A 26,473-nucleotide genomic window follows, 5' to 3' on the forward strand; every position below is an offset into this window, starting at 1 on the left:
AAATGCTTTAGCACTCCATATCATGTGGGTGGAAGGCACCGATGTCTGTACTCAACCAGCGGTCTCCAACTGCTTGTATGCTTTAAAAAAGTCAGCAGTAGTGCACTAGTTTCACAGGAAAGCCACATTAATTGGGACCTCGAGACACTGGGAAAAAGTTGTGCATTGTCTCAAGTTCTAATAGTCAAATGGCTGCAAAAACCTCACAGAAACCAGTTGAGCACCACAGCAAATTTAAGTGATCAAAAAATCTGCGATGGTTGTCTGCTTTTTCTTCAAAAGACGATTTTTCGTGATTCCGTGCTGCATATCTGCTTTCGAGAATATCAAAGCAGAGCTGCGCGTGACTGCTGCTGCATTTCAGCTTTTCACGTCAACTGCCCTTACGTTCGGCCTACTTGTATGTTTTTTGACATGTGCCGTTGGTCAACAGATGCGTTACACGACCACAGTTTGTCGAAATTTTGCATGTAGTATCCCGGGAAATCATGTTATCTAGGAACGTATTAACCGGGAGAAATATAGTGTAACTCTAAGGGACATCTGAAATCTCCGCGATTTTGAGCGTACGAACCGGAAATTCGTATGAACCAGGAACGTATCAGTGAGATTTTGCTGTATTTGCACAGCCCTGCCAAACACATTTTTGTATTTTTGTCTCATGTGTTTGAAATTCCTAGACGGAAAGTGCAAACTTTTGTCGGGTATCATCATCACAAACGGCCGCTGGGAGGTCATGGTGTGAAGCAAGCACCATTATTCAAGTGAATCACAACAACCTCCGTCAGTTTTAATGATCATATTTACTTTATTTATTTATTTATTGGATACCTGCATCGCCCGCAGGGCATTACAGCAGGGGGGCTACAAACGTTAACTGTCACTCTACATATTATCTCAACGCATGGTAACAAGCATCGTTTATCGTAATATACACAGTGCTTGATGGCAGACTGTTCCATTCTCACACAGTTCTAACAATAAAAAGAGTAATGCAAAACGTCACCCCTACGAGAAAATTCCCTGACCTTCAAATCGTGGTCTAGTCGCGTCGATATATAATTTGGTGCCTGGATATGCTTTTCGCTGTTGATGCCTCTTTTAGAGTAATAAATGTTATGAAAAAGTTTTAATCTAGCATTTCTTCTACTTTCCTTTAGCTCTTGCCATTGAAGTTCATGTTTGCTTTGTGTTATGCTAAGTTTCCGGCTGTAATTTCTAAGAACAAATCTGACTGTCCTGTTCTGGATTTTTTCTAATTTGCTTATGAGCTCAGCTGTGTGAGGATCCCAACAAACACACGCATACTCAAGTATTGGTCGAACATGACTGAAGTAGAACTGGAAATGAACTTTTTCGTTCGTAAACTTTTTCGTTCATATTCCTTCCATATCTTTTCCTTTTGTCATCTTCATGTTCAGAGTTACCTACCTTATCTTGTTACCTGCGCTTTCTTCAGAGACATAAGATGAGCTTAGATAAGTGTGAGCCATGTAAAACTGTTTAAAGTAGCCTGGAGCCACCCGAATGTGCGCATGTGTGTGAACTACTATAAATGTGTTTCTTGCAGTCATCAATAAATCAGTTGTTAGTAGCACTCCATGTGTGTCGTTTCCTTTCTCAGTGTTCGTCTCTTGCGCTGAACCAAGTTTCAACTATGTCGTACCAACTAGCCCAGCACGAAGTTTTGGCGACATCACACAGGGGGTTATGCTGCTTTCTTTGCTGTTGAGAGGGATGTGTGTTAGATGTTTCGGAGTCCCCGTTCTCCTTTTGACTGTGGTGGCTGGGCGGCAGCAGGCGGGCGCGCGGCCCTGGTGGAGCGCAGTGGCAGCCCTGGTGGTGGCGGCCTCCAGCAGCGTGTGGGATGTGCGGGCCTTGTTCCTGGTGGGGGGAGCGGACGCCCTGGCCCTGAGCGAAGCCCTCTACTGCCTGGCCACCTTCCTGCTCCACTTCCAGCTCGTCTGGGGCACCTGCCACGGGTGAGACACCCTGCACTGTCGGGGCCTTATCTTGCACTGGTCATTCATGGCCCAGAGAAAGGGAAAAACTGCACAAGACGACCAGAGCAAAGGAAGTCCGTTCCCCTCTCTTCTCTTTATTCAACTCTTCATCACTGGGGATGCTGAATGTGGCCCCCTGGAGCACACACACTCCCTTTTGCGGCCCCTTGTAGTACGGGGCAGTGTTGCCTCTCCAGGCCAACACACAAATGCAAGCCAGGAGCACAGAATTGTTTGCCCATTCAAGGCACGGTTCACAGCATCACCTGCAGGCCACACTGATGGTATTCATGCCATGTGCGGCAAACACAACTCTCGCTCAAATACAAGCTTATATCGCCTGCGGGCAGGACATGGTAGAGAATGAGATTGACCATTTCTTCAAGTCAGTTTTATCTCAGTAAAGTGATTTCTTGAAATTCGTGGATCTTTTGGATTGTTGGATTACAGCAGGCTCTCATTAATTCAAACTTGAAGGGACCAAAGATTTTTGTTTGAATTATCAGTAATATGATCCAAGACTGAAGGCAAGTTGCTCTATCAATACAAATACATACTGTGAGACGGGAAACAGAGCGCAGGATGGAGCGAGCTTTAATGGCACCCGCAAATATGGCGACCAACCCTTCGATGAAGAAGATGAGCGATGACGATGGATACGTACAGATGAAGACGAAGGTCGCATGTTGTGCTTACACTTTCTCCCCTCGCATACGAAAGCGACCGGCCCGGGCGCAGGTTATAGCACAGTAGGGCGACGGGTTTTAGGCGGGAAACATGAACAATCTCGGCACCTCGGCAACGACGATCATTAGCAGGATGGACAGGGGCAACGCGATAGTTCACCGGGGTCGTTTGTTCGAGTACAGTATACGGACCAATATAACGGCTCAAGAACTTTTCACACAATCCCGGGGTACGCACTGGAGTCCACAGCAGTACCTCATCACCAGGGAGAAAAAATATGGAACGGTGGGAGAGATCATAGGTGCTTTTCCGGGAGGCTTGGGAGGCGTCGGTATTCAGGCGGGCAATGGCACGGCAGTAGGTAAGACGAGAAATAAACTGTTTGTGAGAGAGTCTGGAAGAGGTTGAGGGGGCGGAGAAGAAAGACGCTTCGAGGGTGAAGGTAGGTTGACGTCCATACACAAGGAAGAATGGGGAGAAGCTGGTGGTTCTTTGCATTGCAGTATTGTATGCAAAGGTAACGAAGGGAAGTAAGGAATAGTATTTTGGATCTATTTCTCTCTGAAAATGTAGCTAAATGCTTTAGCACAACATAAAATACGAGTGACAGGCAGTGATAAGTGTGTTTAATCTAGTGTGGTAAAAAAAAAAAATTATCAATAATGCGCTGGTTTTGCAAAAGAGCAAAAACCTCAAGGGGCGAAAAAAAGGTTCAAATCACCTGAAGAATGGCTACAGAAAACTTCCTGAAACAGTTTCGCACTGCTGCAAATTTAATTGGTGAAAAAATAGGCAGTGGTTGTCTGCTTTTAAGTGAAAAACTGCACAACAATGACGGTTTTTTAGCCATTCTGTTATTTTGTAGTGCGTGCCCACTGTCAGAGCAGAACTGCTGTGATACAGTGAGGCCTTCTGCAGCCTCCTTCATTGGTGCAACACTTGTCGAGCCTTCTCACACGTGGCGGTATCCATGCAAGGAGGCTTCACCAGACAACGAGCAGCTCGTTATGAATGCACATTATCGACGCTCAGGGCCATGCGGCGAGTGGAACGCACATCTGTGCCAGTACGGTCTTCTCAGAGAAAAAAAAATTATGGGGCTTTAATGTATGCAACATGCGATAGCACTTGAGGCAACATTACCTCAGAGGCCACCGCACGCAGAATCGTATCGTTCGCCGCTATTGGCAGGGAGGGGAAAGGGGGGCCGGTTCTGCCTGTTAAAAGAGCAGGTGCGCAAGGCCTCCGCTGCTGAGGTTTCCATATACTTTGGGTTTTTCATCTTTGACAACGAAGTAGCACTTTCGTGCTAAAAAAAAAAGACCATTGATGCGCCAGCTATTGTCCAAACTGGTGCACAGTTGGTCTTAGTTGAGAGTAAAGTTTCACAGGCTCTCCTTTCCTCGCACCCGAGGTGCCCCGCCAGAGACGGTTTGTTCACTTGAAGACTGAAGCGTCCCTTCGCACCAGGGGTGCCCCGTCAGAGACGGTCTCTCGATGAGTAGATATGCAGGGATAAAGGGAATACTTATGTACAGTTTATATACAGCTATTTACATTACATATACAAGTTAGATACAACGGCAAAAAGACAAACAAAATCAAAAGGCGGAACTGGCTAATACTAGGGGAGGCCCCTTACTCGGCATAGCCGAAGATGCGTAGCATCTCACCTTAGCCCAGAACCCCGCTTCCAGCTCCGGGGCCCGGTTTTAAAGCCCTAAAGGCCCGGCCCACATTTGGTGGCTTCCAATCATGTTACAATGTTCACATGATTGGTTTATCGAGAGCCTGGCCAGCCCTCCAGCTCCCGTAAGGTGAAGCACCCTCTCCACGACAAAATAAAAACAAACACAAATACACGTTCGTGCCAGCACGCGCGCGAATCGGTACCGCGGGGCGGGGAACACCCTACTTCCCGGCGCGTTCGCGAGCGGCCGCGTTCCGAAAAAGGAGACACTTTGCTTTGAGCGCCCCAGCCGCGTTCCGATGATCCCGCGTACACTAACGATCCCTTACACCCAGAAAACGAAACTATGCCACGACGGGGCAACTCCGGTTGACACGGCCCCCCTTCAGGCCACATCAGAGCTAACCAGTTGGAGGAGCCACATTTTCAGTTCACGCAGCGCTGTAAACCTGACTCATCCAGCCTTGGTCTGTGCTCTTTCGCATGCCAGGTGCGTCGGAGCAAGACAAAAAGTTTAAATTAACCGAATTTAAGAGAAATCTTGGTATGAATTAAGCGGCTTTAACATGCACTGAAAACGTATCCAGCCAACCAAAGTTTTGAAATTTGTTTGAATTAACCGAAAGTATGAATGTTCTGAGTTTGAATTATCACTAGTCTACTGTATATTCAGAAAATCTTTTGTCTCGTCCAGCCTGAGAAATCGGTCAGCTATTGTATCTGGTCACTTTACAGAGCTTCATGACAACGAACTTCAGTGTAATGAAATCCTCGATGTAGGGATGTATTTCAGTTTTCATAACTTTGCATCCATAGAACACCATGCATTTCAACTGTAATGTAACAAAGTAGATTTTGCTGCACTTTCAATGTTACGAAATTTCATTGCTGGCTGGAAACGAACCTGAGGAATAATTGTACCATGGGTGCGAGTGGCTGAACAGAGTGCACGCGGAAGCATGTATTGGAGCGCGTACGTAACAGGGGTGCTGCCCGGCTTCGAGGAGGGATGGAACCAACTCTTCAGAAGGCCAGACAACGCCACAAAGACATGGGCTCAGGAAGTCAGCTCCACCAGGGGGCTACCCACCTGCCCTAAATCCCGGCATTCTACGGCAATAAAATTGTTTCTCTCTCTCTCTGTCTTTACATACAGAGCGGATAGGCAGACACAAATGCGACAATGGTCACAGTGGCGAGCGCACCGCCGGCTGCGCCATCTGGGGTAGTGCCGGCGAGGCTGGCACGAGTGTCTGCGCAGCCTTGGCAGCCTGCGTGGCCAGCCCCTTGCTATCTCGCCCAAAATCGGAGCCGACTGTTCAAAAGTAGTGCGCCGCATTTGTCGAATGCCTGACGCTTGGCAAAAGGGCTGAAGGGTCAGTGGTGCTGCCACACCTGTCAGCTGTAAAGTCCGTCGGCCGATTCACATCTGACAACTTCACTTCTCGTTCGGACGATGTGCGTGTGTGGAAAAAGACTCGCGCTTACGGCGGAAAACACGAGGAGCAGGGTGGGCCCGATTTCACATCATTGGTTGGCGATTGAAGGAACCCCATCCTGCTGTCACCGACTGGGAGGAAGAAAGAAGAGTAAGGGTTGCAGCGGCGGAACATGTCGTCCTGTTGGTGGTGTGCTCGTGGCACATTCAAGAGGAGGACCACAACTCAAGACAGGTGCATCGTCCCAGTCACCTGCGAGGTGGCAGGCACGATAGATGTTCGAGGCAGCTTTCGAACTCACGGTATTGTTCACTGCACAAATTGAATTGAGCTGCTCGCTTAATTAAATTCTAATGATGTTAAAACACATTCCGCTGCCTCCTCAAACTGTCTCCTCAACATGAAAGAGCATGGAAGAGGCCTGAAATTTACATTTGAACTTCCTGACCATAATGTGTTGCAGTTTTTAGATCTGAAACTTGAGTTTTGTGGAGATTGAGCGTGTTGGTCATACGCCCCCCGTGCAAAGAAGCACCTTCTGCCATTTGACTCACCACATTCTACGATTGTTAAAAGAGGGATTGCCTTACTTTGCGTGGAATCAGCGCTCAGGAAGTCATGCCGTCACAGAATGCAGGATAGCTTTAATGAGAAATTGGCTAGGCTGACGGCAGCCTCGTTCGCTCGTGACAGCGGTGCATGAAAGTCTCCTACAAAAGAATAAAGCGACGCCCTTGGAGAAACAGCCCAGACGTCTCTCAAGAAGAGGTGAGACCTGTGGTGATGCCATATGTACATCCTGTGGCACACAACTTGAAAAAGGCCGCGAGCCGTCATAACGTACCGCTAGGTTTTTCAGCACTGAGAAAGCTCACTGACCTTTGTGCCCGTACCGAAAGCAAGAAGGAAAACGAGAAACATGGCTGTGGTGCAAAGCATAAGAGACCATATGTGAAATGCGCGGAAGGGGTGGTCTATGAAATAACCCTGTCGCGCGGCCACTCCTACATAGGACAAACCGGCCGATGTGTCACTGAGCGAACGAGGGAACATGAGGCGCAATGTAGAACAAAAGAAGGAAGGCTCGCATTTACCGAAGCACATTGCGAAATGCGAGTCTAAGAATTATGAGCCATGCTACTCTGACGTGCGCATTCTAGACAAAAGTAAAGATGCGACAGCCAGGGAACTGGTCTTAGCGTTTTTTATGAAAAAGAAAGGCAGCCTCTGCATAAGCGACACTTATATCGTGCTGTATACCGCTGAAAAGAAGTTCATGGAGCACGCTTTGTCATCCCCATCCTGATATTTTATGCCTTGTCTGCGCATGAGCGGTAAAAACCTATATATGTACAAGCAGAACTTTTTGCTGGGCTAGTTGGTTCGTTGTGACATGAGTGAAAACAGCGCGAAAGAAGCCCGAAGGCGAAACGAAGGGACAGGAAAGAGCGCTGAACTGGCAACTGAATTTTTATTGAGCGAAACTCGTACAATATGTAGGAAGGCAGTGGCAAAGATAATCAGGTGCAGTCAACATCACATGGTGTAAAGAGCCATAAAAGCGATAAAAATAAAACAGGGTGATAAAGCTAACAGTGAACTGAATCTCCAAAGGGATGGTAACAAAATGAAAAAAAAAAAGTACACTTGATGACTATGAGTCATCAAGTCATCAAGTGTACTTTTTTTTTCTCATTTTGTTATCATCCCTTGTTTGATTCAGTTGACTTATAGCCTTTTCACCCTGTTATGTTTCTTTTGTTTTTATGGCTCTTTACACCATGTTACTTTAACTGTTCATAGTCATCGTGTACTCTTTTTTTCATTTTGTTACCATCCCTTTTGAGATTCAGTTCACTGTTAGCTTTGTCACCCTGTTTTGTTTTTATCGCTTTTATGGCTCTTTACACCATGTGACGTTGACTGCATCTGATTATCTTTGCCACTGCCTTCCTACATATTTTCCGAGTTTCGCTCAATAAAAATTCAGTTGCCAGTTCAGCGCTCTTTCCTGTCCCTTCTTCGTTTCGCCTTCGGGCTTCTTTCGCGCTGTTTTCACTCATGTCTATATATGTACGTTTGTTGCATGCAATAAATCAGTTGGAAGTGGTGCCTTGTCCTGTGTTTTCCTACCTTCGTCCTTTCCTTGTGCCCTAAATAATTCAGAGTTTTCTGAAGCGTGCCACTGGCGGATCCTTAGCGTGCAAGGAGGCGAGTTTCGTATTGTGAAGCAGACTGCTGACTGACAGGCTTAGTTAAATCAATGTTTAACTGCATACTGAAGCCCCTCTGCAACGAAGGCTGGTACAGCGAAGTATTTCTAGTATCCTGTCAGTGAATCACACAAGGCAATGCAATTATTTTTCCCCAAACAGTCAGTTTTCAAAGTGAGTGGAACCTCGCTCTGAAACAAATCAATTTTTTTCCTGGTAAGCCATTTTTTTTTTGTACATCCACATCTGCCCATACCTCATTAGGTTTCACCAAGAGCAGCTGCCAAATTTAGTTTGCACTTTCACAAGTGTAGACGTGTGCATAATATGCAGGCATGATCGGCAAAATGTGCAGACGTGTGCATAAAGATTAGGCATGTGCGAATATAGTTATTGTTTGGCTTGAAACAAATGGCGATTTTCTTCTAATAGTTTTGGAGCGGATACTTTGAATACTTCTGGTATAAGAAAAAGGTTGAATGGTGTAGTGGGCATTTCGAAAGCATATTTCTTGAACACGCAAGGCCATTGCGTGAAGAAAAGAGAGAATGCATTGAACCAGGAGTGGTCGCTGGGAGCCCACCTGTGCGAGACCTAAATGTGGCATAGCCTCCAACTGCGTCTCTTACTTAGGATTGCGCTGTGGCATAGCGATGACACCTGCTGGGACACAACCCTGCATCAGGAAAGGGGCGCCCTGTAGAGGGTCTAGTGCGGACACGAGGGAAGCCGGAAGAAGCGCGAGCAGGTACAGATCTCATCTGCGTGGCCACGAGCATGCGCTCTAGCATACACGTGGCGCAGAGCTGGCGTTGTGGTTGCGCGCACGCCCCGGTGCCATCCTTGAGGAGGTCCAAACCAAGGCCGACTGAACGACAGACCTGCACAAGTGGCCCGGCTCCAGTGCGCATGTTTTAGTTGATGCCTTCTGCCACTAGGATGCGTGGCGCTAATGTGTACCTGTACAGAAAATGGCCTCCTTCATCATTTAATTTCACACAAGGCAGTTTTGTCCATGTTATCCTTATCATCCATTAATCTATGCGGTGGTGGAAACGAAAAGAAAGTGGACAAAAAGGAAGACGTTTTTTTATACTCTTCCAGAGCGAAAAAGGTCGTTATTATGGCTATTTTCATTGCTGATGCTAAGATAGCAGAGAAAGACAAAACATATGTATTAAACAGCATGCACAAAATGGCCAACGATGATGATGATGATCATAGCAGATGAACAGGTCAACCGAGCATCCTCAACGGCCAAAAAACTAACGAAAGTTGGCGCACGCTGCTCCATAGGACCCCGCCTGTAGTTCAGTAGGTCTTGGTCAAAACTGCACACAACAAGAGTTCCACAAATGTTATTCGCTCAAGGTGAATACTTCAAGATTTTGAATCGACTACTTTACTATTCAACTGAATAGCCAAAACCATCAAATATTTGCACATGCCTGATAGAGATACGAGAAGCAGCCATTGCGTGGAGGCAGAGCATCCGCCTCGCTTGCAAGGGGAACAGGATTCAAATCCTGGTGCCACGCACTTCTCCACCGGATTAAAAAAATAAAACAAAAACAAACTCCGCATGTCACTGGAATTGCATAACTGGGCCTGGGGTGCGGCTTGATCTCGGTGAACTGTACTGACAACGCAGTCCCTCACCAGAGCAGGATTTGGCCACCCTGGTGTAGTAATTGGCCGCAACGTCCTCTATGAACAAGGCAATTAATCCTTGGTCCTGAGATCACAGCAGCTGCAGAGCAACCCAGCAAGAATCTCTGGCTCCATTCTGGTCGCCATTGGAAACTGCACCTGTCAACGTTTAACGCTAGAACCTTATCCAGTGAGGCTAGTTGGCAGTGCTGTTGGAAGAATCAGCGGGTATTAAATGGGATATCTTGGGGCTTAGCGAGGTTAGGAGGACAGATGAGGCATATGCAGTACTAAAGGGTGGGCATGTATTGTGCTAACGTGGATTAGCAGACAGACGAGAACTAGGTGCGGTATTCCTCATCAATCAGGGTATAGCTGGCAACATAGAGGACTTTTAAAGTATTAACAAGAGGGTGGCAGCTATCCTAATTAGGCTAAATAAAAGGTGCAAGCTGAAGATGGTGCAGGCCTACGCGCCTACATCAAGCCATGATGACCAGATCGTAGACGGCTTCTATGAAGATATGGCATCGGCAATGAACAAAGTAAAATCGCAACACACTGTACAGATGGGTGACTTCAATGCGAAGGTAGGCAAGAAGCAGGCTGGAGACCAGGCGGTAGGTGACTGTGGCATAGGTTCTAGGAATAGCAGGGGAGAGTTATTAGTAGAGTTCGCAGATAGAAATAATTTGCGGATCATGAATGCCTCGACAGCACCGACGTTTATAGACTTGCTGGGTATGAATCTTGTTACTTAAATCGCTCCTCTGGAAGGGGTGGCGGAATTTGCATTTTGATAAACAAAATGTACGACTATGAACTGCTTGAAAATTTTTCCATCGTTACAGATGATTATGAAATTGTATCTGTTCTTGTTCACAACAATTTGTTGGTAGTTTGTTACCGTCCTCCACATGGAAAGATGGCGCCTTTCTTTGACTACTTAGAAACGCTGTTCTCCTTTGTTGATATTAATCGTTATAGTATTATATTTGGTGGTGATATTAACATAAATATGATGAATGCTTCTTTGCAAACTAACTTTTCTGTTTTGTTGAACACGCATGGTATTAGGAACACTATTGATATGCCGACGAGAGTGACAGAAAGTTCATCCTCATTAATTGATGTGTTCCTTACAAATATTGACGCATGTAGAATCAAAGCGGGTGTACTTACGTCAGATCTCAGTGATCACTTGCCTATATTTTTGTGCGCCAAAAGTCAGTTCAGCAAAAATAAAGCACGACATACATATTTCGTTCAACATATGACACACTGCAACCTTTCCAAGTTTTATAGCAAAGTTTCACGCACTTCGTGGGATCAAGTTTTTGGTAGCGAAGATGCGAACGTTGCTTATGACACATTCATGAAAATACTGAAACCAATCTATGAGGAGAGTTTCCCTTTAGTAGCAAGGAAGAACGGTAGAAAAATCCGAAAACCATGGGTTAACGCAGAACTTTCCGCGAGGATTAGAAAAAAGAATAACTTGTACCACCAATTTGTCAAAAGCAAAGACAAAAAAATACTACTAGAATTTAAAGCTTTCCGTAATCGTCTAGATAAAGATATAAAAAAAGCCAGACGTGAATATTTAGACAATGTATTTATGCCTGCAGCAGGACAAATGGATGCAGTTTGGCGTAGACTGAACTCGATGCTAAATTACAAGATAGGAACTGAAAAAGTGTGTAAGATAAAAAGACATGATGCTGAGTTAACAGGAGAAACCCTCGCGAACGCATTCAACCAACATTTTGTTCAAGGTAACACCGCCATTTGCTCCAATGACCTAGCAAACTTTCCGCGTAATGATAACTCGGTGTTTCTGACTCCAGTAAGTGAAACAGAAACTGCAAGCATAATTCTAAATTTAAGAAATAGCAGTGCCAAAGACGTAGATGGAATTCAGGTAAAACCAATCAAACACGTTGCACATTATCTTGCTCCATGCTTAATGCATGTACTTAATTTATGCTTTCAGCAGGCCATATTTCCGCCCAAAATGCAGGTCGCTCGAGTAAGCGTGCTATATAAGAAAGGTGACAAAAATGATATGGGCAATTATCGGCCCATATCGATTCTCCCGGTCTTTTCCAAAGTCTTTGAAAAAGCTATTTTAAACCGATTGACAGCATTTCAAGAAAAGCACAAATTGCTAGCTAGTAGCCAGTTCGGTTTCCGCAAAGGATTTAGCACTGAACTTGCCCTCTTGACGCAGAAAGAACACATTTTAAGTGGTTTGGAGAAAGGTAAGCTAGTCTTGGGCCTTTACGTTGACTTCTCGAAAGCATTCGACACTATCAGCCACGCAATACTTATTAGGAAGTTAGAACATTATGGCATTCGCGGAAAGGCCGGTGTTCTTATGGAATCCTACCTTAAACATCGTACCCAAATTGTAGCCATTGGTGATTCTTTATCAGATGCACTTCATGTTTCCCAGGGTGTGCCGCAAGGCAGCATCCTGGGCCCCTTTTTGTTCAATTTGTACGTGAACGATGTTTACGGTATCGCTCCATCCGCTACTTTTGTGAATTATGCGGATGATACAAGCTTGTTTTTCACAGGAGAATCAAGTGATCACCTAATAGCTGCAGCAAATGTAGCGCTTGCTAAGCTTGATGAATGGACCCAAAAAAATAGCTTGAAGATTAATGCTGATAAAACTAAAGCAGTTTTGTATCATACTAGGAACAAAAACATAGACACACAAAACACAATTACACTACGGTCAACTCCTGTAGAGATTGTGTCTAGTTTTAAAACTCTGGGTGTCATTTTTCAAAACACAATGTCATGGGATGCCCACATAGATTATATTACAAAAAAACTATCACAAATAGTAGGCATTGTTTCGCGAAATCGCCATGCATTCCCTCGCCACATTCTGATGCTGATTTATAATGGTCTTTTCTCCCCTAGACTTAATTATTGTCACTTGGTATGGGCATCGACTACTAAATCTAATATAGACAGAGTGCTCATTCTCCAAAAAAAGTTTTTAAGAGCTGTCGAAAACGTACCAATGCACTACCACACACATGAATTATTTAAAAAATACAATGTAATTCCAGTAACAAAATCCTATGACTACCGGCTTTGCAAGTTGTTCAAACAAGAAACTAAATGTAACAATTGTACTATTCAGAACATAGCTCAGCTAGAGAATAATGTAGTTTCATACCAGACGCGTCATTTTGAACCATGGAAGGTTAACACAAGTAGAACTACATGCGGTCTACAAATGCTGCAAAACAAGTTACCCCGATTACTAAACAGTTTGCAAGCTAAAAATATCCAACTCGACAATATAACTTTCAAAGCACTGCGCGATCTTTTCAAAACGAAGTAAAACGAGATTTTGTGTCTATAATATTTCCCCATGAATGTATTAAAAATGTGAGTACGTGTTACACTGAAATGTGGTAACAGTATATATGTTTTAGCGTTTTTTTCTTGTAATATGTTGTTTTTTTTTCACTTTTTTTTCTTTACATGTTGTGGTAAAATATGCTGCGTATAAACCTTTTTTTACGACATTCCGCCAACTGCCAATGAAAGGGGGCCTGCGGCCCTGTCAAGCTGGCTTCTGGCAGCTTTTTCTGCAGGCTTCCTGCATCATGTAATGTGATGTGAATAAACTTCTTCTTCTTCTTCTTCTTCTCCTTCTGCAAATGAGAAAACAGGAAGTGGACGTGGAACAGCCCCAATGGCGAGACTAAAAATGAAATAGACTTCACACTGTGCGCTCAGCCTGGCATCGTAGAGGATGTGGAGGTCCTCGGAAAGGTCCGTTGTAGCGACCACGGAATGGTAAGGTCTCGTGCTAGCTTAGATTTGAAAAGGGAATGCAGGAAGTTAGTGAAGCGGAAGCCAGTTAACGAGTTAGCGTTAAGAGGGAAAGTAGATGAATTCAGGATGTCGCTGCAGAACAGATTTTCCGCTTTAACTGAAGAAGACGACCGTAGTGTTGAAACAATGAACGATAATCTCACAGCTATTTTTACAGAGTGCGCCGCAGAAGTAGGTGGTAGGATGGTTCGACAGGATACCAGCAAGCTATCTCAGGAGACTAAAGATCTGATTAAGAAACGCCAAAGCATGAGGACGTTTAACTCCACAGACAGTATGGAACTAGTAGAGATATCGAAGTTAATAAATAAGCGCAAGTTCGCCGACATCAGGAAGTTTGACATGGAGAAAATCAAGCATGCTCTAAAGAATGGAGGTAGCCCAAAAGAGGTGGAGGGGCAGCTAGGCATAGCTAAAACCCACGTTTATGCATTAAGAGACAAAGAGGGCAATGCCATTAGCAATACGGATAAGGTAGTACAAGTTGCCAAAGAGTTCTTCACAAATCTATACAGTAGCCACTGTAATCAGAACGTCAGTGAGAGAGATGGTAGCGCACAGCAGTGGGCCATCCCGCCAGTAACGAAGGAGGAAGCAAGGAAGAAAGCCTTGGGAGCAATGCTGAGGGGGAAAGCAGCTGGTGAGGATCAGGCAACAGCAGTTCGCTTGAAGGACGGAGGGGAGACTGTGCTACAAAAACTGGCCACCCTGTATACGCAATGCCTTGTGACCTCGAGAGTACCAGAAGCTTGGAAGAACGCTAATATAATCTTAATTCATAAGAAGGGAGATGGCAAGAGCTTGAAAAATTGCAGACCGATCAGCTTACTGTCCGTTGCCTACAAGGTATCTACTAAGGTAATCGCTAATAGAATCAGGACAACGTTAGACTTCAATCAACCAAATGATCAGGCCAGCTTTCTTAAAGGATACTGGACGGTAGACCATATTCACACTATCAGTCAGGTGATAAAAAAATACGGAGAATATAACCAGTCCCTATATATAGCTTTTATTGATAACGAGAATGCATTTGACTCAGTGGAAACCTCAGGTGCCATGCAGGCATTGCGGAATCAGGGTGTAGAAGAGTGTTATGGAATGGAAGGTATCTATGACAACAGCATAGATCGCATAGTCCTTCATACAGTCAGCAATAAAATTCCAATACTGAAGGGGGTCCGGCAGGGTGACACGATCTCGCCATTGCTTTTCACCGCCTGTTTACAGGAGGTATTCCGGGGACTGGAATGGGAACAGTTGGGGATAAGAGCTAATGGCGAATACCTATGTTATCTGCGATTTGCGATGACATTGCCTTGCTAAGCCACATGACAAGAACTGCAAAGCATGATCAATCAGACAGGCAGAGCAGAACGGTGGGCTAAGAATTAACATGCAGAAAACCAAAGTAATGTTCAACAGTCTAGCAGGGGAACGGCAGTTTGCAATCAGTAGTGAGATGCTGGAAGTAGTAAGAGAATATGTCTACTTAGAGTAGGTGGTGACCACTGATCCGGATCATGAGAGGGATATAACAAGAATAAGAATGGGATAGGACGCATATGGCAGGTTCTCTCATATCAAGAATGGCAGTTTAACAATATCCCTCTAGAGGAAAGTATACAAGAGCTGTATCTTACTGATACTCACCTTAGGGCATGAACGTGATAAGGGTCCTGCTTAAATTAAGGACAACGCAGTGAGGTATGGAGAGAAAAATGATGGGTTTAACTTTAGGAGACAGTAAGCGGGCAGAGTCTGTGAGGGAACAGACGCGAGTTAATGACATCCTAGTTGAAGTCAAGAGGAAGAAATGGGCTTGGGCAGGGCATGTAATGCGAGGGCAAGATAACCTCTGTTACTTAAGGGCAACGGAGTGGATTCCAAGAGAAGGCAGGCGTAGCAGGGGGCGGCAGAAAGTTAGGTGGGTGGATGAGATTAAGAAGTTTGCGGGAATACGGTGGCCACAGCTGGCAAAGGACAGGGTTAATTGGAGAGACATGGGAGAGGCCTTTGCCCTGCAGTGGGCACAGTCCTACTGATGATGATGATGATGATAACGGTGCGATGTGGCACATGATTGGCTGTGGTTATTTACTGGTGGATTGGACTTCTCACTTGCGAGCAGCGGCTGTTTGTGTGTGGCAGCTTTGGGCTTTTTCACTCTTCGCTGTTGAAGGCATAACGGAAATCACTTCTGTGTTCATATCAGTGTGAAGTTAGCGCATTAATGGAAACTAGTGAAAACGGCCACCTTTCTGGCACTTTGTCTAAAGCATCGATTTCGAGTGCATGTGACCGCTGTTCGATGCGCAGGTGCCCATGCCAAAATGTTGCCAGGGTCAGGGGTGTCAGTCCAGTACGCCTTGTGGGGATAAGGTGACAAATGTGGAGGGTGCGTTTATTACGCAGATATGCCCAAGATTTCCAGAGTAGTGCTGCGGTGCTGATTTTTTAAACGGCAAGAGACGAAAGCTGACCGATTTTTGGAAAATAAACATTGTTCATGAACTGTGTGGTCGAGCTGTTGTGCAGGAGAAACTGAGCATGTGTTTGTGGCATTCCTTGTGCCTATGCAAGTCTGGCTCTGTGTGCAGGCTTCACTACCGTGCCTACTATGCGCTGCACCTGACGGAGAGGCCAGCAGCAGCAGTGCTCAAGGTGTGCAGGCGTCCGGGTCAGCAGAGCCTGTGGAACTTCAGGTGTGTTGGCCCCAGGGGGAAGTTCTAGCTCAGATGGATGGTGGCAAGATGGGCCCACCCGCTTCTTTCTTACCCAGTGCATGAAATGCTCTCCAAGTGATGGTTGCAGAAGCATGAGGTGGGAAGGAAATCCCTTTTTCCCTCAAATGTGAAAACTGGGAGTGGGCATGATCAACACCTCGAAGATTTGAATGGAGTATTATCACGAGGAGGCAAGTGAGCAAGTTCTTTTTCAAGAAGAGATTTACAGTCTATGCTGAAATGTCACCATTCAGTGGCAGGGCAGCCAGGCAGAACATTGGCATATCAGGCAGAACTGTCAATCGCATTATCACTAGGTGCACACAGGTAATTGAAACCCTTGAGAACCCGATTTTCAAGGCACCTGAAAGACCTTGTAGACTCTTATTCCAAAGATGGAAATCGCGATTTACGCTAAGAATGCTTGCAAAAGTCGTGAAAAATGGGTAATTGTTTTTTTTTCTCGCCATGTATATTTCTACTTGACATTTAAAAAAAAATATTCTTGGAAATTTCAAAAGTTTGTGCATGTTATGGCTAGCCACATTGAGGTGGTGTGATCGCCCGTTCAAAAAGGTGCAGCCATATTGCCTTCACCATCACTGACCTTTTGTCTTGTTTTGTTTTCCACGTGCATTGCCGTCTGAGTAGACGCGGAGAGTTCCCACAGACAAGCTTTCAGGTCATCATGATCATCATCGGCCTGACTATGCCCACTGCAGGGCAAAGGCCTCTCCCATGTCTCTCCAATTAACCCTGTCCTTCGCCAGCTGCAGCCACTGTAGTCCCGCAGACTTCTTAATCTCATCCGCCCACCTAACTTTCTGCCGTCCCCTACCACGCTTGCCTTCTCTTGGAATCCACTCCGTTAACCTTAACGACCAGCGGTTATCTTGCCTTCACATTACATGCCCTGCCCAAGCCCACTTCTTCCTCTTGATTTCAACTAAGATGTCATTAACCCGCGTTTGTTCCCTCACCCACTCCGCCCTCTTCCGATCTCTTAACGTTACACCTATCTTTTTCCTTTCCATAGCTCACTGCATTGTCCTTAACTTAGGCTGAACCCTCTTTGTTAGCCTCCACGTTTCTGCCCCATGGGTGAGTACCGGAAAGATACGGCTGTTGTATACTTTTGTCTTGGGGGGATAATGGTAAGCTGCCGTTCATGATCTCAGAGAACCTGCCATATGCGCTCCCCCCCATTCTTATTCTTCTAGTTATTTCCCTCTCATGATCCCATAGAGTTTCTTACTATTACCTAGAGGGAAAGCTGGCAAGCCGTCTATGGGAGTTTGCATGGAGACCCCTCGAGACCACTTCAGCCACCATGGGCGCTCAAAGCATCATGGGGCGGTGAGCTACTTGTTGCGGAACTGCAACTTTTGGCCAAAAAATAATCAAGAAATAAAGCTGTTTGATAACTACAAACATCCTAGCATTCAATATCTTGTCTAATGATTACAACAACAGAGCAGAAAAGCATTTAAGTGCAAAGTTTGCCTAAAATAAGAGATGACTAGCTTTCCTATTGGCCAAGTGATGAACACAAAAAAAACTAATATTTCGTAATTAACAGGCGCACTTTTAAAAGTAAATATGTTTAAAAAAAAAATGTTGTTGTTTAGATACTTTAAGAGGTTTTTTAATGGCATTTCGGAAGAGTGAAACCTTTTATTGGCGTCGTGTGTCGTCGCGTTTTCACTACTATGGCTTTTGCACACTGCGTTCGTGCGAAAGTCGTCTGCGCACACACAAACTACGTTTTCGGAATGAAACGCCTTAGTACTGCCACTCTGTGTTCCCGAAAAACTACGACTGTGCCGCAACAAGTAGCTCACCGCCCCATGATGCTTTGAGCGTCCATGGTGGCTGAAGTGCAGCGCCGCCAGCTTTCCCTCTAGGTAGTAGTAAGAAACTCTATGCATGATCCGGATCTGCGGTCACTACCTGCCCTAAGTAGACATATTCTCTCACTACTTCCAGCACCTGGCTACCAATTGCGAACTGCTGTTCTCTTAATATGATTGAAACAGCGCAAGGCCGAAGGCCAAAAAAAAAAAAAAAAGAGAGCAGAGGAAAGGAGGAAAAGGACAACACAGCGCTGAACTAGCAACTGACATTTATTTAGCATGCTGCGCGTGTAAATACATTCAGGCACCAAAATAGAAACCAACGCATAGAGCAATTCATGCACCAGGATCCCTGCAAACAAACACAAACTAAGAAGTGCGATTCAGGAAGCAAAGTTCTTTTTGTGATAAAGACACTGATGCAGCACTTACACATGTATCACCATACTTCTTGATATTCGAAGCCTCGATAATTTCCCGGCAAAGCTGGTCTTTGTTCCTAGCAACAACTCGGCAAAAATTAAACTGTGGGGTGCAATCACATTCACGGCAATGCATGCTAAGGTTACGAGACTCTTTGTTATCTACATTGATGCGGTGCTGCCTGAGCCTATCATTTAAGCACTGTCCAGTCTGGCCAATATAAAACCTATTACAAGTGAGAGAAATGGAATACACGACATTTTTTTGACACTTCACAAATTTGCATTCATGGTTTTTGGGGCAATCGGGGGAAGTTTTCCCTGGGTTGTTGACACGCGTACACAAGCTAGATAACTTAACGGGGGCCGAAAAAACAATGTCCACTCCGACTCTTTTACCAACACTTTTCAAATTATGTGATATCTTGTGGAGATAGAGAATGGCTACTACTCGCTTGCTTGTTTGACGTTCAGAACTGGCGGAGCATTTCAGTTTCTTCAACAAAACTTCGGCCACAGAAGAAAGCACGTGAAGCGGATAGCCACTAGCAGTAAGCCTCTCTACGTGGTTACTAAAGCTGCGTTCGGTTAGATGTAGACAGGATTTTGTAAGTGCACTCCTGAAGCTTGACATGACAATTCCTCTTTTAACAAGCTTCGAGTGCGCGGAACTGTAAGGTAGCAACGGTTTATTGGCCCTAGGCTCGAAGGACCAGCACACACTGCAAGGTGAAAACTTCAGGCTCAAGTCTAGAAATCTAATTGTGTCCTCTACAGGAACTTCATGAGTTACGTCCAAAGGGGCAAGAACAGCGGAAAATACACCACAAACTTTGGACACTTCCCTACTAAAAGCTTCGCGGTCACAAGTCAGTAAAACAAGAAAGTCATCAACAAAGCGACGGACTGCCGCAACAGCTGTGCCATTTAAGCGGTTACTTAATTCTCTGTCATGCATTGCTAAAAAGAAATCACTCAAAATTGGAGCAATGCAGGAACCTATGCAAATGCCCTTCTTCTGGATAAAAATTTGACCTTCCCACTCTGTATACGTGGATTCAAGGTAGGCTAATAACATTTCTAAAAAGCTCTCGACCGACATGCCGGCTGCGTTTTGAAAGCGAATGGCACCATAATTTTCAATTACGTCCCTAATGCACAGAAGGAGACTGTCATGCGGAATGGAGTAGTACAAGTCCTTTACGTCAATAGAAAAAGCACACAGTTGCTTGTCATGGTAGTAGTCTAGAGTGCTAATCACGTCAAGGGAATTCTTAACCCGGAAGGGATCGTCAACTGGTAGTTGTGTTAGTTTTTCTTTCAGAAACTGTCCTAAACATTTTTGCCAAGAGCCTTTCTCGGAAACAATGACACGGAACGGAACGTCAGTTTTATGTGTCTTAACAGTAAAAAACATACTCAAGCTGGCTATTTTACAGGTATTTATCGAGGTAAACAGCTTGTCTAAGTTATTCTGTTTACACAACTTCTTGACCTTGCATTTAGACTTCGAAAGACTTGTTTTTCTCCCCTCCCTACACACCGACAGGACGGCATCCATTGCTTTTTTGTTGAAACTATCCTTAGAGAGAACGACAAAACCCCCTTCCTTATCTGCAGTCAACAGGACCAAAGAATTGTCACGTAGGTAGTCCACAGTCTTATTGATGGGTAGGATCTTAGCCGGATTCCTAGGACGCGATAGAACGTCGACACCTTCTGAGATGCATCTGCTGGCCTCAGGAGCTGGAGCATATCCGGAAATATGCCTTACCATGGCAAGAAGTTCTGGTGCACTTTTTCGGGGCTCAACGGCGAACTTTGGGCCAAGATCGAGCACATGACGCACATGGGCCGGAAGCAGAGCGCCGCTCAAGTTGTGAACCTGGCCTACGAACCCACGATGTTTCTTCGGGACGAGGTTACGAAGCGCGGGAAGCTGCTGCTGCCACCAGACGTCTGTGGTAGTGTGGAGAAGGCGCGTTAGTTCGCGCCACTGATTCTTCCAACCAGCTGGCTGATTGGAGAGTTGAAGAAGAATCCGCAGGTGATCCTGGCACAACCTGGCCTGTCGTAGCCACTCCGCTCTCAAAAATTTGCACATCCTTGTGCCATGGCTGACTGAGGGCAAGAAGCCCCCAAAAAACGCCAGCACTTCGGGTGGAAGAAACTTTTTCCGAATGCAGAATCCTAGCGTTCTGGACTTGCAGTTGGCCACAGCGATGAATTGCACAAGGCGATGTGGTTGAGAAAACCAAGACGAAAAAACAGGGCCCCTTGTACTAGAAATGAAGCTTGAAAGCACGAGCTGATGGGCGAGTTGGTTGTACAGTTGGTTGTACAGGAGTGCACTTACAAAATCCTGTCTACATCTAACCGAACGCAGCTTTAGTAACCAGGTAGAGAGGCTTACTGCTAGTGGCTATCCGCTTCACGTGCTTTCTTCTGTGGCCGAAGTTTTGTTGAAGAAACTGAAATGCTCCGCCAGTTCTGAACGTCAAACAAGCAAGCGAGTAGTAGCCATTCCCTATCTCCACAAGATATCACATAATTTGAAAAGTGTTGGTAAAAGAGTCGGAGTGGACATTGTTTTTTCGGCCCCCGTTAAGTTATCTAGCTTGTGTACGCGTGTCAACAACCCAGGGAAAACTTCCCCCGATTGCCCCAAAAACCATGAATGCAAATTTGTGAAGTGCCAAAAAAAAAATGTCGCGTATTCCATTCCTCTCACTTGTAATAGGTTTTATATTGGCCAGACTGGACAGTGCTTAAATGATAGGCTCAGGCAGCACCGCAACAATGTAGATAACAAAGAGTCTCGTAACCTTAGCATGCATTGCCGTGAATGTGATTGCACCCCACAGTTTAATTTTTGCCGAGTTGTTGCTAGGAACAAAGACCAGCTTTGCCGGGAAATTATCGAGGCTTCGAATATCAAGAAGTATGGTGATACATGTGTAAGTGCTGCTTCAGTGTCTTTATCACAAAAAGAACTTTGCTTCCTGAATCGCACTTCTTAGTTTGTGTTTGTTTGCAGGGATCCTGGTGCATGAATTGCTCTATGCGTTGGTTTCTATTTTGGTGCCTGAATGTATTTACACGCGCAGCATGCCAAATAAATGTCAGTTGCTAGTTCAGCGCTGTGTTGTCCTTTTCCTCCTTTCCTCTGCTCTCTTTTTTTTTGGCCTTCGGCCTTGCGCTGTTTCAATCATATCATGTACAACCAACTCGCCCATCAGCTCGTGCTTTCATGCTGTTCTCTTGCGATACCGTTGGACATTACTTTGGTTTTTCAGCATGCTGTTCGGACCTCATTAGAGTCATGAGGGTTACATAACAGTGGTTGGCAACCCGTAATTCATGCTTCGAACAAGACTGCCTGCTGGTTCAGACCAGTCGGTGTATTAACATTCGTTTGCGAGGGCATCTCAATTCACTGTCAGATTATAGAAATTCCCATTTAATATATTACTGCCGCAATTGTGGGAAAGGAAGGGAAAAGGAAAAATGCCTCCATTTAGTCATTAATACAAAGGTTTTGTTTCGCCACTGGGATAAGACAACCCGAGAACTAAGAAAAAGCATATTTTATCCATAAAAAACAGTCACAACATATGAGCTATAGCCTTCCTTGTTGCTAGTTGACAACAGGGCTCTGTTTCTAGGTAAATCATGATGTTAACTTGAGGTAAACTAAGCAGGGGGTAGTCTTGTTGTGATAGGCCTTCACAGCGTGTCGAATGATTAGCTAAAGATTCACCCATTGAAAGTGCTTACACAAGTCCCCTTTGCTCTGTAATGTCACATTTCTTTGATGTATAAATTTTGTGTTCTTTTTAATAAAAACTTTAGGCGCGAGTCAGCACTCGTCAATGGTGTCTCTTTCTGTTGTGCTTTCGTCTTTTTGACGCTATACCACCCACAATAAAGATCTCAACAGTTTTATTAACTTGAGTAGTTTTGGGCATATACGATCAAACCAGGAGAATTAGCTTACAATTGATCAGTAGCGTTTTCTATCTTGTCATGAGTGATTATTCATAATGGCACTGATAGAACTGGGGTTCACGTCAAGAGTGATGGGCATCTCCACAGTGATGCAGAGATGCCCATCACTAATTAAGTTCTAATTAAAAACTAATTAAGTTCTGTTGCTTCCTGTGATGCCGAATGGAGCTCGCCATCCTTAATAGTTGGTATTATGAAATTTGTTGCAGAGGGCTTGGGATTTACTACCCTCCAAAACTTCTTCAGGTTGTTTCCAAGTAGAGATGGTATGTCGGGAGGAGAAAAATTTGCCTTTAGCTGTTTCAGTTTCTCTCTTGCAAACTCAAGCTTGATCCCTGTAGAGCTTCCAGTCACTATCGAGGCTGACATTCTGCTTTTGAGTATATGTGCTTCTTTTCATTGATGCATCTCTTTACATGGGACGTGAAGCATGTACTTTGCGTTGAGGAGGTAATGGTGATTTGTGGGATATAGTTATCCTTCAGTTCAATTAACTTGTCGTGAGCCATCCACCAATTTTTCGTACTATCATGTTAGAAGATTGTGCTTACGAATTCTCCAGATAATAACAAAAGTTTGCACAAGAAGCAGTCCACATTTCCTCGCTTATAATCGTATATAACCTTATTTTGCAATTCAGGCTTTTGAATTTCTAAGGCATATTTGCAGTGCAAGACACTGTGATCGCTAATGCACTCTAAAACATTTACTGGTATATTTTCTCGTTCGGTTGTCAGTATGAGATTTGAAACAGCATTCCGACGTGTGGGAGAAGATACGATCGAGTCAAATTGAACAAGGAAAACAGGTCAAGAAATTCCATGTATTCACGCTGCCTTGTGCCACCAGTCTATTCCTGGATAGTTGAAATCACCAGCCAGTATTATCGCTGACGTCAGGTACTTATTTTCTAAGAAGCTCAATGACTTGCTTAGGTCATCAACAAACTGATATCGGGCAACTGGCGGACATTATCACACACAAGTTACAGTAGCGATTAAGTGCACTGTAGCCCATACAGTGTTCAGGTTGGAAGTAGTGTCTAACTCCGCCACCTCGACCAGTCTTTTCTCAATATCGTGGAACAGCTTGATAGTGAGAGCTCATTGCCAATAAAATCAGGAGATAACCAAGTTTCCGTACCATGGACAATATCATAATCGCAGCGTTCATCAGTGAAAGCATACAGCCTGTCTTGTTTGTTTATCAGGCTTCGGATGTTGGATACGAGACTGGATAGCTTTCTTTCAACTTTTTCGTTTGGTTTGGTTTGGTTTATGGGGTTTAACGTCCCAAAGCGACTAAGGCTATGAGAGACGCCGTAGTGAAGGGCTCCGGAAATTTCGACCACCTGGGGTTCTTTAACGTGCACTGACGTCGCACAGTACACGGGCCTCTAGAATTTCTCCTCCAAAGAAATTCTAGCCGCCGCGGCCGGGATCGAACCCGTGTCTTTCGGGCCAGCAGCCGAGCACCATAACCGCTCAGCCACCGCGGCGGCCTTTTTCGTTTGTGCGTCTTTCAATACCAGAATCTGTCTCAAGCCTTTCAAGTGGGATTACCCGATCCTGCAAGCTTTCATATGGATAAAGGTTATTTCGAAATAGAACTTTTGGGGATACGGTGGTCGCAGCTGGCAAAGAAGAGGGTTAACTGGAGAGACATGGGAGAGGCCTTTGCCCTGCAGTGGGGGTAGTCAGGCTGATGATGATGATGATGACTTTTAATCGGGGTTTCTTCATAACGCACAAAGCCTGGAGCTTCTTTCTTATGAATTGAATTCTGGGTTCATAGAGGCAATGCTGTCGCAAAGGCCCTCTGTTTAATTTGTCTTGAATGCCTCCACAATGAACCTTGCCATGTGGTCCCTGTGTCCCCCTGTGGATGGAGACATTGTGGAACATAGGCCCACACCCACATGGGACAACATGAGAAATGAAGGGCGGCGCAACAAGGAAGAGAGGGGACACCACATACGCACACTACCAGCTGTTTATTGCACGGAAAGGTGGCATATTTAAACACACAGCTCAAGCATGAGACTCATCGCATTATCGCTCCGAACCCAACACGTGGAAAAGAAGCAGCAACGTCAGGAAAAACAGACAAGAAACCTTTAACCCCTGCAGATAAACTAACAGATTCTGATAAAAGAGATAAGAGAAGGCCATTTCTTAACAAAAGCAGTGTCAAACAATCGTAGCAAAAGCAGAGTCAGACATGAGAAGCAAGCGCAGTCAGAAATCAAACACCAAAAATAAAAGTAAGAAACAAATGACAATCGTAGCAAAAGCAGAGTCAAACACGTAAAGCAAAAACAGCCAAAACCTGAAAAAAAAAAACAAAAGGAAAAAAAAACAAAACCATTAACAAAATTAACAACCCACCGGAACAAACAAGAGACAATCGCTAGAAATGCAGGGCTGAAAATTCGCATCACAAAAAACTGCAACAACTTGCCCTTCAGGCCATTCTTCTGGGACAACATGTGCAGTGAGTTTGCTACTGGTGGGGTCAGAATTTCTAGCCTGCCTCTCATTTGTGCACCAGCAGCCAAGAGGAAGTTCACACACAACATCGGTTGGTGAGCTGGTTGTGTTTCGTGGTGCACAGGCCTGAAGGTTGCTGGTGGGAAGTTAGTACCCTTGGGTGCAGTTACCCCTGAGGCAGATCCTTGCTGTAAAGACCACCTGCAGATTGTCGAATATCAAATGTATTACTGTTGGGCACATTGTTCAGGACTGAGATGAGGGGGAGATTACTCCTTTGATTTCTGATGATGTTGTGGATTACGTTGAGAGGCAGGGGAAAATGTTGCCGACATCCAGTGAAGGAGAGGTGAAGGTGGCACGGCTCAGTAGGATTATTCATGGCCAGGCTGCATATCTGTGCTCATGAAATAAAAAAGGGGAGTGCAGCTGAGTTATATTTGCTCACACACGGATTGTGCAGTTTTCCTGGAGGCTTTTAGTGTAGCCGGGAATGCCTGCTGGAAGTCAAGGCGACCTCAGTTGCGATAACCTCACTTGGGAGTCCTCTCCTTCCTTGGTGTTCCTTTTTCGCTATTTTTGATCGTCATGACGGAAGCCTGTGCACACAAGTGGCTTTAACGATGTGCTTGCCGTTGTTTGCCATATGTGGTGTGCAGACAGTGTGCAGTGCTGCGTTTGCCTCATGGCATGCAGGGAACCGGCGCACCGGCTCCGCTTCACCTACGAGCAGATGCGCATCATCAACCACGAGCTCTCACCCGGTGATGTGGTGCGCATCGTGGCCTTTGCAGGTAAGTCGTCCTTGTTGATGTTGGGGGCACATTGGCTCCATTCAGCCAACAATTAACTTCATGGTGGCAGTCATGTTGAACATGGATACAGCGAATTATCGGCTTTACCGAATCCTTTAGAAATTGCGTTTTACTCCATAAATTTTAGGGGCCGACATGCATCCTCATAGATGGACGCATGCAGAGAGCAAGGAGCGAAACGTGACTGTAACTGCTGAGGAATGCAGGCAGCATCTCTCCAGCACTGTTTTGCTTGGCCATGAGATGGTCGTGGGGCGTGGTCATCGACTCTCTCTGAAGAGATGACATCACGCATTGCAGGTAGAAGAGGGCCTCGACCTATCTAAACCACATCAGCAGCCACACCTGGGTGTTCGAAATGCCATCCATAGCTACGTTGAGGGTCGTTGCTGGGCGTTGCAGCATTCATTTCGTCTTCCATCGTGTACTTTCAGCGTCTGGGTCACCAAACTATGGCCACCCGACAAGCGCCTCCACCGTCTGCTTGCATTCAGCGCCACTGTGCAACGAGTTCTGTGCCGGAAAGAAAGACATCTATCAGTGGAATTCCACTTTCATGGCTGTGGGATGTCAGCCCATAAATGGTGTCCAAATTTCCTAGGAAGGTCAAATAC

General features: G+C 45.2%; 1 protein-coding gene across 4 annotated transcripts in view; it reads left to right on the forward strand.

The window, feature by feature from the left end:
- LOC149324964 (F-box DNA helicase 1-like) overlaps positions 1-26,473 on the forward strand; it is a 218,746-nt gene that overhangs the window by 82,077 nt on the left and 110,196 nt on the right. For 3 of the 4 annotated variants that reach the window (XM_089562718.1, XM_089562715.1, XM_089562717.1), the window contains exons 5-7: positions 1,798-1,982; positions 16,147-16,251; positions 25,741-25,838. In XM_089562718.1, coding sequence (XP_089418844.1) covers positions 1,798-1,982; positions 16,147-16,251; positions 25,741-25,838 — 388 coding nt within the window. The remainder of the gene's footprint in view (positions 1-1,797; positions 1,983-16,146; positions 16,252-25,740; positions 25,839-26,473) is intronic. The other variant, XM_089562716.1, reaches the window with a different exon arrangement.

The sequence above is a fragment of the Amblyomma mixtum genome, chromosome 10 (assembly GCF_055824585.1).
Source record: "Amblyomma mixtum isolate Tamu chromosome 10, ASM5582458v1, whole genome shotgun sequence".
In the NCBI taxonomy this organism is placed as follows: Eukaryota; Metazoa; Arthropoda; class Arachnida; order Ixodida; family Ixodidae; genus Amblyomma; species Amblyomma mixtum.